The sequence below is a fragment of the Drosophila santomea genome, chromosome 2R, assembly GCF_016746245.2.
Source record: "Drosophila santomea strain STO CAGO 1482 chromosome 2R, Prin_Dsan_1.1, whole genome shotgun sequence".
Classification (NCBI taxonomy): domain Eukaryota; kingdom Metazoa; phylum Arthropoda; class Insecta; order Diptera; family Drosophilidae; genus Drosophila; species Drosophila santomea.
This window is the reverse complement of record NC_053017.2, coordinates 5,809,273-5,823,509: the sequence shown is the minus strand read 5'-3', so window position 1 is coordinate 5,823,509 and position 14,237 is coordinate 5,809,273. Positions and strand designations below refer to the sequence as shown.

Genomic DNA, 14,237 nt, shown 5'->3' with positions numbered 1-14,237 from the left:
AATGATGGTTTAACTGAGAACTGGATAACTGGATAAACTTTCCCGATTTTCCATTTACGTTAAGAAATTACCACAGGGGCCTTGTAAACTAGTAAGATGATTTAAATATATTTATTTACTTTTAATTAAGCCCCATACAAAATAAGTCCTACTTTCCCGCCCCTGGAGCCCTGGGATTGGGCTCGATGCGCAACAGTTGCTTGTGCTGGCCAATCATGTGCTCAATGTGGTTGCACTCGCGGAGATGACCCTTGAACTCGTCGAGGGTCTGATAAAGCACCGGATAAAGAGCGGGCAGGAGGCCATGATCCAGGGTCGGGAAGAGATGGTGGAGCACATGGTCGCCAAAGTGGGTGAGCACCAGGAACTGCGACCACTTGAGATCTCCGCGGTCGATAATCGTGTCCACCTGGAAGAGACCCCAGTCTCGATCCTCACGGTTGGCATCGCCCTCGTGATAGATTTCTGGATCGTGATGCGCCGCATTCAGACCAATCACACAGAAGCTGAAGCTGGCGATCGACGTCATCGCGAGCCACTGGCGCACGCAGATCCAAACGCCTAGAGATCCCCCGGTTCCCAGGTATATGGCAATGGGTATACTCAGCGGCAGGAGGTCGTGCCAGTAGAGGATGTTGGTGTGACGCAGCGAATAGAAAATACTGCAATATCAATCAATCAAAAGATCACTGATTAGACTTTGTTTACGATGCCCGGCTCGATCACACACTCACCGTGTGCCCATTTGTATGAAGAAGGCGAGGGCATATGCCACCGGCTCCGTGACCCAGGACACATAACGCATCAGCTTGCTCTTGATGTGCGGATTGGGCACCCAGCACAGCAAGGGCTCAAACATCGAGAGCTCCAGATCGAAATACGAATTGGGGTAGATGTGGTGGGACAGCGCATGGGACACACGCCAGGACGCAAAGTTCATCAGGCCCAGGTTAAAGGCGTACATCTGCCAGTTGTCCCGACGATGGAAGTAGTTGTGGGACACGATCACCGTCCAGCAGAGGGCCACACCCGCCAGGACGAGAGCCAAAAGGCTGTTGTACTTGGCACTGGCAATGCCAAACAGGTACAGCGACACAATCAGTCCCAGGTGGATGAGCTAAATGGAAATAATATTTATTTATCATAAGTATGATCATAAATATAAAATAATTAAAGAATATGGAATCATATGGAATCGTGGAATACCAATGAGGCATATTAATTTTGCTGCGACACGTGAATTTTAAGATTAGATATTTTTAGTTGGGCCAGGAGGTTCCACTTCTCATCAATATGTAACTGATTAGAATTACTTGACTGATAAGAACTCGAATCAAAGGCACGCCCATTTTCAATTAGGTACTTTTTCAGATTAGCACTCACATCACTCTTCTTTTTCGGACGCTTGTCTATGGTCTTCAGTTGCTCACGCACTCGCTCCTTTAGAGTCTTGTAGAAGCCTCCCTCCTCCAGGGTAAGGGTGTAGATCCTGGGCTCAGCCGCATCCCTCACTTTATATTTGGCGATCATCTTCTCAGGAGCCGTGGTCAGATGGTGTGCCTCGAAGGCCTCGGTTATGTCGGTGCCCTTGGTCTCACGAATCCAGAAAGGACCGCCAGGATGCTTGTCAATGAACGAGGTGAAGTCGTAGATGCCATCGTTGATGCGCCAAAGTCCTTCTGCTCGATCGTCCTGCCGTTTGCCCTTTTGCCAGCTGTGTGTGGTGATAAGGGCCGAGTTTCGGTATGTAGGAAACTTGGTGGCAATGCCACTCTTCTTCCACTCCTCGATTACCATATTGCCGAGTCCTTTTGATCCTTGACGTCCTTGACACACACTCTCCGATCCGAGCACCTTTCGGCAGGGACTCCAACGACTAACTGAACGGCACCGGCAGTGTTCCGATTATTTTATGCGTACCGCGAATCTCTTTAGATTATATAAACCGAAAATAGAGATTTCTCAACAAAACGTTTCCATTTTGATAAGGCTTCTGTCTTATCAGGGGACCAGCGCAGCTGCCGCCTTTTAACTATTACGTCTATTTATTTCGCATATTTTTAACATTCGTTCTAATCGTTAATTTATTAGGTGAAATCTCTCGCAGTGGGCCAGTCTACGCCCCACATGGGCGGTTCGCCCAGACTTCGGCGACAATAGGTCAGTGCGGTGGCCATATATTGTTGTGGTATCGCACCATTTTGAGGCATCGTTTGGCTGGCGTTGGTCTAGCCGAAGGAAATTAGTTTTTGAGATTCTTGGGGGTAGTCCTATATTTAAGAACTCCAATAAAATATATATAAAATAATATTTTAAAGGGCTCAATTAACTTATTTACTAGGGTTTATTAACATGGCTATGCATGTGGCGCTTGAGTCCATCTTTCTTTTTCTCGTAATACATGTATTATTTATGTTTTAAGCAAAGGATAAATGGGCTTGTATAAAAAACGTAATATTTTGTAAGCCGAATTCTGACGTAAGGAATTCAATATAGTGCATACACTATTCAAAACCATACTACTGATCAACTACACCAAAAAGTGTGCTCTGAATACCATTTACATACTATTTCTTTTCCATTCGACCCTCGATAAGAAGTGAGAGGCGCTGAGCGAAGAGCTTTCAATCGGCGATTGTGATACTCTCGGATCAGAGCTTTACTAATTGATCGAGCGAGTGAGTGTGATGCGAAGACAAAAGCCGAGCGACGCTCCAAATAAAAGTTTAGTAGGCGCTACGTAAACAAACTTTGCGGTTAGTCTGCATCTGGGGTGCGCAGAACGACCGGTTCTTTTGGTGGGTACTAAGATGAACTTGGGAATCAAGCAACTAGTTATCAACTACGATTAAGCACTAGCGATCAAGGTACTTCGGGGGTTAAAATATACTTCATTTATCAGTGTGCATCGATTGACAAAGAGTGCACAAAATGACGCCGAATGTAAAGGACGATGGGGCCTGGAAAGTATCGGGAATATCGAGGAATTATCCGAGCTATCGACAGCATAGACCGATTACCAGTGAAAGGTTCGCATCTGAGATACCCACAAATGTTCAATTAATTAATCACAGCAACATATTAACATTTTCTCTTGCTCAGCTGGCTGGATGGAAAAATTGTCGATGACGAGGCCGAAGGTCTTTGGCGCATTAACGATAAGCTCTACGACTTAAGCGACTTCGCCGCTCGCCATCCGGGTGGTTCTTCTTGGATTGAGTGCACCAAGGGCACGGATATCACAGAGCCCTTTGAGTCACATCATATCGAGGAGCGAGCTCGAGGAATGCTGAGCAAGTTCGAAGTGCGACAGGCTGCAAGGCCGAGGAACTACAAGTTTACTCTAAAAGAAAATGGTTTCTACATGACACTGAAGCGGAGAGTGCGTGAAAAGCTAAGGAAGATCGATTACTCTCCCACTAAGAAAACAGAGGTATTGTTGTGTCTGTTGTAGTTCCATTGAAAGCTTGTTTCCAAAGAGATACTTACTGTTCTATAATCTTTCAGTTTCTCCATCTTGGTATCTTGGTGTCCGTCTTCCTCTTTAGTTGGGCAGGCACAGCTCTGGACTCATTGATCTTCAAGGGTTTGGCTGGATTGGCCCTTTGCTGGGTGGCCACCTCGACCCACAACTATTTCCATCAACGGGACAGTTGGCGGATGTACACTTTTAATTTGACCATGATGAACTTCCGGAACTGGCGGATTTCACACGCCCTATCGCACCATGTTTACGCTAATTCTCTGCACGACCTGGAGATGTCCATGTTTGAACCTTTTCTATGCTGGATTCCGGATCGTCATTATGCCAGTAAAACGCAGCGACTTATCTCTGTGATGATCAGTCCGGTGGTATACGTAGTCCTGTTTCAAGGACAATTTCTCATACGGTGAGTGACTAAAATAGTTTTCGGTATATGGTACTAATGGATTGGATTTTTTATAGTTTGGTCCTTTCCCTGACTAAAGGAAACGTTCTGCACTGGGATGATCTCATTGGATTCGGTCTGCCCACGTTTATATATTTATCAACTGGTGTTGACCTGTTGAGTGCACTAATAAGCTGGCAAATAATAATTGCGGTTGGGAGCTTCATCTTCGGATTTATTGGTCTCACTGCTGCCCATCATGATCCTCGCATTCTACACGATGGGGATGCCCAACGAAAGGACTTCGACTGGGGTCTTTATCAGGTGGACACGATTATTGATCGCGGAGACATCAAGTGGTCGGATCTTCTGGTGCTCACCCACTTTGGGGAGCATGCTCTGCATCACCTATTCCCCACGCTGGATCATGGAGTGCTGAAGCACCTGTATCCTGAGTTCAGGAAAACAATGAAAGAGTTCCACGTGGAACTGCGGGAGATCAATCACTGGGGTCACATTAAGGGACAAAATCAGCAATTGCTTAGAATAGAAAAGAATCCACTTCCACCGGGTAATACAAAATTTAAGCAGGTGGGGCTATAATTATAACTGGGGAGGGAGATGGTTTAAATAGTTCATCATACCAAATAATAATGAGTTAGTTAAGGAAAAGTCTAGATATAAAAATAGGAGAGATCTATTAAACAAAATGTGGCTCTCTGATGTCTACGCAATACGTTCTCTTATCAAAAAAACTTTGTTCAATTCTCTTTCTCTTTTTGTTAAGAGAACTTTTCGCATTTTCGCTACTTTAGGTTGTTTGGTACGCATATTTACAATAATATAATTTATGGTTGGGATTATGAGGTGCGTAAAGACCAAAAACCAACAACCTCTGATACATTTATATATAATAAGTTGAGAGATCAGTAGGTGCTATGAACGTGTAATAATTTTATTTGAGTAGACCCACGTAAATGGTTGTCTACTCCGAGTGACCATTCGATAATAAGCTTTTGCTGAATCACCCTGACAAAGTCATTGGAAAACGCTTTGGAAACCCAAAATATATGTTCATTGACTTCTGAATAAAATGGATTTGTCGATCGACAAATAATGTTCGGATTCTGTCAATCAGGAACTCTTATTGTAAGCTTAGGGTCGCAGCTTCTCATGGGTTTTCTAAAAAGGTGCTAAATACCTGGCAAGAAACGATTGATCAATACCTTGGTTCTGACATAAAACGCTTCGCGGTGTATCCTGAGATCAGTGCTAATGTGTCAAACATCCTCTAAATGCTGGAAAAGAAGCAGGAAAGGATAGCATTACCGAAGCTCAGTACATTGCTCGTTTTTGGGAATCGAGAAACGCTGCTGCCACGGAACAACCAGGATATGGATTGACCATCGATTTGTTCTCCTTTACAGAAGGCACTTTTAAAATGAATGAAATAAAGTAGCATTTATATAAGTAAATCAATATTATATAAGGGGCATTATATTTTAATTTTTGAATATTATTTTATAATATTTATATTGTTATTTTATACATGAATATCCAATATAGTTTTTATATGACTTTGTTTGTTTGCATATTTGTGATAGTGAAATTATTTATGTAACATAATGTTCAAAACTTATAAAACGTATATATGTATCTGCATACAACTCTTTATTCATGAAATGTAAAAATAACTGCGTTTTAATCCCTTCTTGAAGACTTTTGACATCCAAAATAAGTTTGCAAACAATCTCGTTAAGAGCAGGTAAATATGATTAGCAAGAGAATAAAATGCTAAATTCTACTAAGCAGTTTATTTTATTATAAGCACTTAAATATCAAATTTAAAACATTGCGACTGAATCTTATATTTTTTATTTCTTAATTATCTGCTCAGATAACTGATTAAGAGCTTCCGAAGAGCGTATTAATCGGAAACGAAGGGAGTTGATAAGCAAACCAGATAAGCAACAGCACAAGTTTTTTCACCCATAAATAGGCAGCCGCATACCCAATTCTCTTTAGTTTTTGTTTTGTCAGTGGCCGGAGAGGTTACATGAAAAAATGATTAAAATGATCGGGGTCCGCTGCGTACTTTTGTTGCTACTCGGTGTGGTGGCCTCCACCCAGGGAGCTAACATTTTGGGGCTCTTCAGCAGCCACAGTCCGTCGCATCTCATCATCCACATGTCGGTGGCCAAGGCACTGGTCGAGGCTGGACACAATGTGACTGTGGTGTCCATGGTGAAGCCCAAGGTGATGCACAAGGACATCCACCTGATTGTGGTGCCTATGAAGGAGGAACAGGAGCGCATCATGGAAAGCCAAATGACTGAAATGGCCGTGCAGAAGAGCTCACTTGTTAGCACCATGCATCGCCTTCTAACCAGCATGGATGTGATGATCAATGCCCAGGCGGAGCTCCTCTCCGATCCTCGGTTCCAGCGCATTTACGAGACCAAATTCGATTTGATGATTATGGGTTACTTTATCAACGACTTCCAACTGGGGGTCGCCCATAAGCTAAAGGTCCCGGTAATCATTGATTGGATGTCGGCACCTGTTCCGTCAATTGATTCGTATACGGGTAATCCCGCGGAGTTGTCCTACGTGCCCCTCATGGGAACTGTGGCCACGCACCCCATGGGCATCCTAAAGCGAGCTGAGAACGTGGTGAAATCCCTGTTTTTCGACTTTATTTTTGTTGTGTTTGATTACAAAATTACACGAATTTATAATGATGTCTTTCCGGAACAAGAAATGCCATCTTTGAAGGAGTTGAGGAAGAATATTTCCATGGCCTTTGTCGGCTGCCACTTAATCAGTGAAGGACCTATTCGACCCCTGGTGCCTGCCATTATCGAAATCGGAGGTATACAAGTGAAGGATAAGCCGGATCCTCTGCCCAAGGACATCGATCAGTTCTTAAGCAAGTCCCAGAAAGGAGCGGTCTTTCTCTCTCTCGGCTCCAATATCAAGAGTTCTACTGTAAAGCCAGAAATCGTTCAGTCTATCTTCAAGGTCCTGTCTGGACTGAAGGAGAACGTTATCTGGAAATGGGAGGACTTGGAGAACACACCCGGTAACTCATCCAATATCCTCTATAAGAACTGGCTGCCCCAAGATGACATACTGGCCCATCCGAACACGAAACTGTTTATCACACATGCTGGAAAGGGCGGCATTACGGAGGCCCAATACCATGGCGTGCCAATGGTGGCTTTGCCGATCTTTGGAGATCAGCACGGAAACGCCGCCTTGATGGAGAAATCTGGATATGGCGTGGCACTGGATTTGCTGTCGATAACGGAGGACAGTCTAAAGGATGCCTTGAAAAAGGTTCTGGAAGATCCAAAGTACAGACGAGCTATCGGCCAATTCTCTTCCTTGTACAGAGATCGACCCCTGACTGCCAAGCAGTCGGTGGTTTTCTGGACTGAGTACATCCTGAGGCATCATGGAGCACCCAACTTGCAGAGTCCAGCGGTGCACATGAATTTCATTCAGCTTAACAATCTTGATATTTACGTTTTAATTCTGACGATTCTGGTCTTGTTTGTGCTCCTTACCCGACTAGTTGCGAAAATCGTGTGGAATAAATTTGGGGGAAAGGCAAAGATTTCGAATACGAAAAAGCTGCAATAAATTATGTTACACTGACAATTAAAATTAAACAAACTGTATTTTTTATTCTAACATTTTAAAATTAAACCAAATATGTATTTCATAATTGACCCAGTTCGTGATTTTGAAATTTCTCATGCTACCTTACTATTGGGCTTACGCACGCATTCAGTTATCAATAGCGCTGCAAAGATTACTTATTGGCCTGGTAACTGTTGTTTGTTGGGACAACTTTATAGCTAATCTCATATATTGATAAAATTCGAGCAAGAATAATAACATATATTTTATTGAGCATATAATAAAAGATGATATTTCCCACTGCAATTATAACTAGACAGAAGTGGGAGTGCGAGAAAGAACTTTTAAAATTCCTTTTTTAATTGCCAGAAATTGGCAAGACAGACATGTTTTAAAAGTGGAAACGTAAAAGTTGAAAACGGTCTCTAGAATCTGCACTTTCTAGCTCTTAGAGTTACCAGTCAGACGGTAGCTCTAAATGATGTAAAATTATTATTATACCCGTTAGTCGTAGAGTAAAGGGGTATACTAGATTCGTTAAAAAGTATGTAACAGGCGGAAGGAAGCGTTTCCGACCATATAAAGTATATATGTTCTTGGACAGGATCAATAGTCCGTTCGTTCATACGCTGAGATCTCAGGAACTACAAAAGTTAGAAAGTTGAGATACAGGCTCCAGGGACATATGCTGCGTATGTCGATTCATGTTGCCGCGCACACTGTAACGCCCACAAACCGCCCAAAACGGCCATGCCTCTTTTTAAAAATGTTTTGATATTTTTTCATTTTTCTATTAGTCTTGTAAATTTCTATCGATTACCAAAAAACTTTTTGCCACGCCCACTCTAACGCCCACAAACCGCCAAAAACTGTCAGTGCTGAAGACTCTCCTTTGCGCTTCCACTAGCTGAGTAACGGGTATCAGATAGTCGAGGAACTCGACTATAGCGTTCTCTCTTGTTATTATATAATGTCTTCATAATCATAATGTTGTTAGCAATTTTGTTTACTGATTAGACGACAAATTTCGTTTAATTTTTTGTCCCATTTAATCGTGACTCTGGCTGCAGATACGCTGTCTGTCCGAAAACCTTTGCGATAGCAATAATCTTCTGGCAATGGAACAGTGTGTTTGAACAGACCCTAAGCAGACTTCCCCGATGTGCCCAGTCACTACCGCGCAGCGAAAGCCACAAACCTTTATCAATGTAGTGATACTGCGTATGCTATATAAACTAGAGTGCAAGAAATTTATAATCTTTGTCGTTTACTCTGAGTTCCATGGAGAGGTTGATTCGCAATGATTGAATATGGTAAAATCGGGTTTTTGATAATATTCCTTCTGGGCACACAGACCCCAAGCGGTGATGGAGCCAATATATTGGGTGTTTTCAGCACCCCCAGCCCTTCGCACGTGATCGTGCATATGGCTGTGATGAAAGCCCTTGCAGATCGAGGTCACAACATTACAGTGGTGACCCAGATGAAACCGAGACTGGCGGCACATGAAAACATTACCGTCATCATTGTCCCTCCAACGGAGGAGAGACTTAAACTTATGGAGGAACATTTGGCGGAGAAATCCAATGCGAAACTATCTTTCTGGGCGAACATTGCCAAAGGGATCGTCCAGTCGTCTTATCAAATGGATGGACATTATGAGTTTATGACGCATCCCGATTTTAAAGAGATCTACCAAAATCCAAAGAGCAAATTCGATTTGGTGTTTTTGGGGTTAATGGCCAATTACTTTGAGTTGGGCATCGCCGCCAAGTTGAACTGTCCGGTAATTGTTTCGTGGGTTGGAATTCCGCTGCCATTCTTGGACAGCCTTGTGGGTAATGTCCACGATCCATCGTACGTCCCAACCGTAAATGTAGCACTTAAAGCAGGCCAAAACACTATGGACTTTGGCCTAAGATTGGTAAACTATTTTAAGCATACCTTCCTGATCGCCTTAAACACATTTTTGGACTTTAAGATGAAACAGTTTTACGAGTAAGTATATTAAAAAGAACTAAACAGAAATAGTAATTGATTTATGAATTCCTTAAAGGAGCGCTTTTGAAAGTGAATTAGAGTTTCCAAACTATTATGAGACGAAGCGCCGAATTTCCTTGATGTTCTTTAATTACCATTCCCCCAGTGAGGGACCCATTAGACCAACAGTACCTCAATCGATTGAAATTGGTGGAATACAAGTAAAGGAGCAGGCCGATCCTCTGCCCATGGAATTGGCCAAGTTTCTTGATACGGCGGATGAGGGCGCGATATTTTTCAGTCTAGGAACTAATGTGAATATCCTAATATGGATATCCTGTACAAAGTGCTATCCAAGTTGCCTCAGAAAGTTATATGGAAGTGGGAGGACCTGAAAAACAAACCAGGAAATGCATCCAACATATTTTTTAGCAATTGGCTGCCCCAGGACGATATTTTGGCCCATCCTAAAACGAACCTATTCATAACTCATGCGGGCAAGGGCGGTGTGGCAGAGGCCCAATATCATGGAGTTCCCATGGTGGCATTACCGATCTTTGGCGATCAACAGGGAAATGCAGAAATCATGGCAAAATTTGGCTTTGGCCGATGGTTGGATATTCTCACAATGACGGAGGAAGAACTGGAGGAGACTATCCATGACGTCCTGGAGAGTCCCACGTATCGGAATACGATCGGAAAGTTCTCCTCCCTTTACAGGGATCGTCCGTTAACAGCCCGTCAATCGGTCATCTACTGGACCGAGTACGTATTGCGTCATCAAGGAGCCTATCATCTGCAGAGTCCCCTTATTCACATGGATTTTGTCGCTCGAAATAATCTCGATGTCTACGGAGTACTTATTCTTGTCATTCTGTCTATAGGTGTACTACTCATAGTCACTGCTAAAGTTATATTTCGCAAGATTTTAAATGTTACGAATGGTTACAGTAATCACCGCAAGGCTGTGTCTATCAAGCTTAAAAATAATTAATTGAGATCTACGTTTTCATTAGATATTCGTCATATTAGTTGTCGTTATGAAATCGAAATTTCAGGAAATGCTGTTTTTTAGCAGGCGAGCTAAGCGCCCCAATTTAAATAAATTATGAAAAAATAACTGAAACTTTTCGTACTTTTTATAAAGATTCTCTTTCTTAAAAAACACTGATTATGGCAGAGAGTACTATAGCGATAAAACATTTGCCGGAGAGCATGAGTGTGCACAAAACATTCATTGCAAATTGTTTATAGGCATGTACATACATACATACTTTGTGGATTGATAAACGCAATGGGCGTTGAAATAATTCAATAGCAGTTTTTGATGTCATTTGTAAGCAAGTCAGAAGCATAGAAGCACTTTTGGAAGAGGACGCACAAAAGATTCAAATTCCAAATTTTGCACTATAAGCACAAAAGAAGCAATTTAAAATTATTCACTTGAACCTAACCCTAAGATACGAATTAGATTGGTGGGGTAATTAACTGCGGCAGCCCGCGTTGTTAGCTGTGACCTGCATTTATATATTGTATGTATATATTTATTTATTTTTCCTTAAGCTGATGTCATGCACCTTACACAACCGGACAGTTAATGAAATAGCAACAATGATTCCCAGACCTAGAACAACACTCGCTCAACAGGTTGCTTGAGCATTCATACCCATGTTCTCGACTGCGATTATTTTTAGAGGCCTCCCGCTCGGTTTTTCTCTTCTCTCGAGAACTATCTCATCGGGTCATTCCAAATCGGATCGAATTCAATTCTCAGTGATTCGAGCGGCGTCGAGGCAGCGCGTGCCGAAAGCGTATTGTTTTCCAAATTATTTCCTAAAGTATTTAAATGGCTCATATGGGTGTCTCTATATAGACGAGGTATTTACATATCTATAGTCGTTGCTGTGTTGTGGTCATCAAGGGAGAACAAAAATTAATGAAATAATAGTTAACCTACAAGTTGACATTGACAAGGCGACAAGGTTGCACATTAACCTACGTAATTGCAGTCGAAACATTTTAAAAATAGGAACTAGTGATCTTAAAAAAATAAATAAGTGCTGTGAATAGAGTCTTGCTGATCTAAGCAGTTCAATAAAAGAGACTTTATCCCTGATGGAAATATAAAAATTTCAAAAGAATTTGTCGTTTTTCGTAATAATCAATATAAAGCGTGTCTTGTTTGAAATGCGATACTGTCTTGTTCTCTAGCACTTAGCCCTTTAAAATAAAATATTTTATTAAAACATATTAATTTGATAGAACGAACTTTAGTCCCAGATAGCAGACAACGTGTACCACACTTATGACCACGTAGTAAATACTGACGAAATTACTAAAAAGTGTATGCTACTGAATAGAAATACACATGCATTTGCAGATTAAACAATCGAAGATATCTTATCAGTCCGCCGTTATCGTCCAAATACACTGTGTATAAGATAGTCGCCGGCTGCTTGGGACTCTATCAGTTTCCACTTGCACTTGGACTTGAACGGAGCGAGCCATGACACAAAACCGGAGCACTTGGATTGGTTGCAGTTTGGGCGGCCTCTTGGTCGCCCTATTGGCCCTGCAATCGATGCCCCACGGCACGGAGGGAGCCAACATCCTGGGCGTCTTCACCAGCCACAGTCCGTCGCATTTCATCGTGCACATGTCCATCATGAAGGCGCTGGCCGAGAAGGGTCACAACGTGACCGTCGTCTCCTCTGTCCCGCCCAAAGTCACCCACAAGAGCATTAAGCACATTGTGATTCCAATGAGTGCCGAGGATGAGAAAGTGCTCAATGATGGTATGGCTGGGATGGCCAAGGACAAGCCCTCGATCTGGAACACCATGAAATCGATCTTTAGCTCGCTAGCCCTGCTCGTTGATAAGCAGGTGGACGTTTTGGAGGATCAGAGCTTTCAGGAGCTCTACCTGAACAAGGGCAACAAGTTTGACGTGGTCTTCGTGGGATTCTTCTTTAACACGTACCAAGTGGCGTTGGGTGCCCAGTTTAATTGCCCCGTTATCGTTTCCTGGTCGGGCCCACCAATGATGATGGTCAACGAGGTGCTGGGTAATCCCGAGCTGTCCAGTGTTCCCCAAATGCATATATCCGCGCCCCCCGGACAGCCTATGAATTTCCAGCAGCGAATGCAGAACTTTGCCAGCACCTTGGGATTCAATGCTCTCAACATCTTCCTCAACCACAAATACAACAAGTTCTATGAGTGAGTACCAATCGGTTGATTAAGTTCAATGTTTAAAAATAGAATATAATTCCATTCCCCTTTTTTTCAGTCGCCTTTGGGGCCAGGACAAGTCAATACCCGCTTTTGAGCAGGTCAAGAAGAACGTCTCCCTGGCGTTTGTCAATAGCCATGGCATCAGCGAAGGTCCCATCCGTCCGAATGTGCCTGGGGTAATTGAAATTGGAGGCATCCAGGTGAAGAGCAAGCCAGATCCCCTGCCAGAGGACATAAAGGAGTTCTTGGAGAAAGGAAAGCAGGGAGCCATCCTCTTTAGCTTGGGTTCCAACTTAAAGGGCGAACATATCCAGCCCGAGGTGGTGCAAACCATATTCAAGGGATTGAGCAGTCTTAAGCAGCAGGTGATCTGGAAGTGGGAGGATCCCAAGAACACGCCCGGCAAGGCGGCCAACATACTCTACAAGAAGTGGCTGCCCCAGGACGATATCCTGGCCCATCCCAAGATCAAGCTGTTCATCACCCATGCGGGCAAGGGAGGCGTGGCCGAGGCCCAGTATCATGGAGTGCCCATGCTGGCGCTACCCGTCTTTGCCGATCAGCCGGGAAATGCCGATAGGCTGGTGGCCAGTGGATATGGCCTGCAGCTGCCGTTGGCCACCCTGGATGTGGACGAGTTTAAGGCATCCATCAAGGAGGTCATCGATAATCCCAAATACGCAAAGACATTGAAGAGCTTCTCACAGCTCTACCGCGATCGACCTTTGAGTCCTCATGAGTCGGTGGTCTACTGGACGGAGTACGTGATCCGCCATCATGGTGCCGCCCACATGCAGAGTCCTTTGGTTCACATGAACTTCATTGCCAGCAATAATGTGGACATTTATATCATTGCCGCCCTGGTGCTCTACATCGTCTTCATTATCAACAAGATCGTATGGAAATTTGTGTGGCGTAAATTATTTGGCAAATCGAACAAAGCTTCTCAGAAGAAGAAGGTGAAGAAGCAGTAGTTTGTAAATAAAAAACTTTTATATAAATAAAAAAAAAATTAAGACCACAAACATATCATTAATTATTTTAAATTATTTTGCTTAATGACGGCTAGAAGCAGAATTAAGAAATCCTTGTCTTCGCGAAATTCGATTATCAATTACCATTTCATAATCATCATATATAGTCGACTATCTTATCCGTAAACATTCCTTATCAGTGTTAAGCTAATTACCCTCAAGCGACGTCATTGAATTTTATTATGTCAAATTATAGTTTTGTACAAACAGTGAAGGCAAAAAAAAAATATAGGAAAACTATTGTTCGTTGGCTAGTGTTGCAAACACGATGTATGTGTGTATATCGCTACGGTTTAGCATAACAATACATATTATATAAGGGGCCGTCCTTAAACCTCGTGACGCTCCGAGGGGGGGGGAGGGGGTGCGCCGAAGAATCACGTAAGGTCACAGTAGGGAGGGGGGGGGTTACAATAAAAGGTACGCGACGTACTGATTTTTTTATAAGAAAGCAGCTATAAGGTACGTTTTTACA

General features: G+C 43.0%; 5 protein-coding genes across 6 annotated transcripts; 4 read left to right on the top strand and 1 right to left on the bottom strand.

Annotated features, from left to right (window-relative positions):
• Positions 1–84: 84 nt before the first annotated feature.
• LOC120445175 (cytochrome b5-related protein) lies at positions 85–1,886 on the bottom strand. The gene is made up of 3 exons (XM_039625388.1): positions 1,384–1,886; positions 735–1,117; positions 85–662 (listed from the first exon to the last, which is right to left on the bottom strand). Exons 1-3 carry the CDS (start codon positions 1,795–1,797, stop codon positions 149–151), a joined length of 1,311 nt encoding a protein of 436 aa, XP_039481322.1. The 5' UTR covers positions 1,798–1,886; the 3' UTR covers positions 85–148.
• Positions 1,887–2,739: 853 nt separating this feature from the next.
• On the top strand, positions 2,740–5,378 carry LOC120446563 (cytochrome b5-related protein). 2 transcript variants are annotated; one of them, XM_039627583.2, is made up of 5 exons: positions 2,740–2,798; positions 2,903–3,029; positions 3,103–3,433; positions 3,508–3,890; positions 3,947–5,378. In XM_039627583.2, the coding sequence occupies exons 2-5, from the start codon at positions 2,932–2,934 to the stop codon at positions 4,470–4,472; spliced, it is 1,338 nt and encodes a 445-aa protein (XP_039483517.1). In that variant the 5' UTR covers positions 2,740–2,798; positions 2,903–2,931; the 3' UTR covers positions 4,473–5,378. The 2 variants fall into 2 exon arrangements, with proteins under 2 accessions (XP_039483517.1, XP_039483516.1); XM_039627582.2 differs by having other exon boundaries at positions 2,746–3,029.
• Positions 5,379–5,888: 510 nt separating this feature from the next.
• LOC120447094 (UDP-glucosyltransferase 2) lies at positions 5,889–7,571 on the top strand. The gene has a single exon (XM_039628500.2). The coding sequence runs from the start codon at positions 5,934–5,936 to the stop codon at positions 7,512–7,514; it is 1,581 nt and encodes a 526-aa protein (XP_039484434.1). The 5' UTR covers positions 5,889–5,933; the 3' UTR covers positions 7,515–7,571.
• Positions 7,572–8,746: 1,175 nt separating this feature from the next.
• On the top strand, positions 8,747–10,581 carry LOC120447093 (UDP-glycosyltransferase UGT5). The gene is given in 3 exon segments (XM_039628499.1): positions 8,747–9,512; positions 9,571–9,812; positions 9,815–10,581. Coding segments are annotated over 3 exon segments (1,614 nt in total). The 5' UTR covers positions 8,747–8,814; the 3' UTR covers positions 10,489–10,581.
• Positions 10,582–11,236: 655 nt separating this feature from the next.
• Positions 11,237–13,753, top strand: LOC120447092 (UDP-glycosyltransferase UGT5). Its single transcript, XM_039628498.2, has 3 exons — positions 11,237–11,372; positions 11,875–12,713; positions 12,784–13,753. Exons 2-3 carry the CDS (start codon positions 12,001–12,003, stop codon positions 13,700–13,702), a joined length of 1,632 nt encoding a protein of 543 aa, XP_039484432.1. The 5' UTR covers positions 11,237–11,372; positions 11,875–12,000; the 3' UTR covers positions 13,703–13,753.
• The last annotated feature ends 484 nt before the right edge of the window (positions 13,754–14,237 follow it).

Bases quoted from the DNA above. Each gene is read 5' to 3' on its own strand.
- LOC120445175 (XM_039625388.1), bottom strand. From the start codon at position 1,797: ATGGTAATCGAGGAGTGGAAGAAGAGTGGCATTGCCACCAAGTTTCCT. The intron at 1,118-1,383 runs GTGAGTGCTAAT...ATTTCCATTTAG, and splicing joins GTCCGAAAAAGAAGAGTGAT to CTCATCCACCTGGGACTGAT. The intron at 663-734 runs GTGAGTGTGTGA...TTGATATTGCAG, and splicing joins TTCATACAAATGGGCACACG to TATTTTCTATTCGCTGCGTC.
- LOC120446563 (XM_039627583.2), top strand. From the start codon at position 2,932: ATGACGCCGAATGTAAAGGACGATGGGGCCTGGAAAGTATCGGGAATA. The intron at 3,030-3,102 runs GTTCGCATCTGA...TCTCTTGCTCAG, and splicing joins AGACCGATTACCAGTGAAAG to CTGGCTGGATGGAAAAATTG. The intron at 3,891-3,946 runs GTGAGTGACTAA...GATTTTTTATAG, and splicing joins CAAGGACAATTTCTCATACG to TTTGGTCCTTTCCCTGACTA.
- LOC120447094 (XM_039628500.2), top strand. From the start codon at position 5,934: ATGATTAAAATGATCGGGGTCCGCTGCGTACTTTTGTTGCTACTCGGT.
- LOC120447092 (XM_039628498.2), top strand. From the start codon at position 12,001: ATGACACAAAACCGGAGCACTTGGATTGGTTGCAGTTTGGGCGGCCTC. The intron at 12,714-12,783 runs GTGAGTACCAAT...CCTTTTTTTCAG, and splicing joins AAATACAACAAGTTCTATGA to TCGCCTTTGGGGCCAGGACA.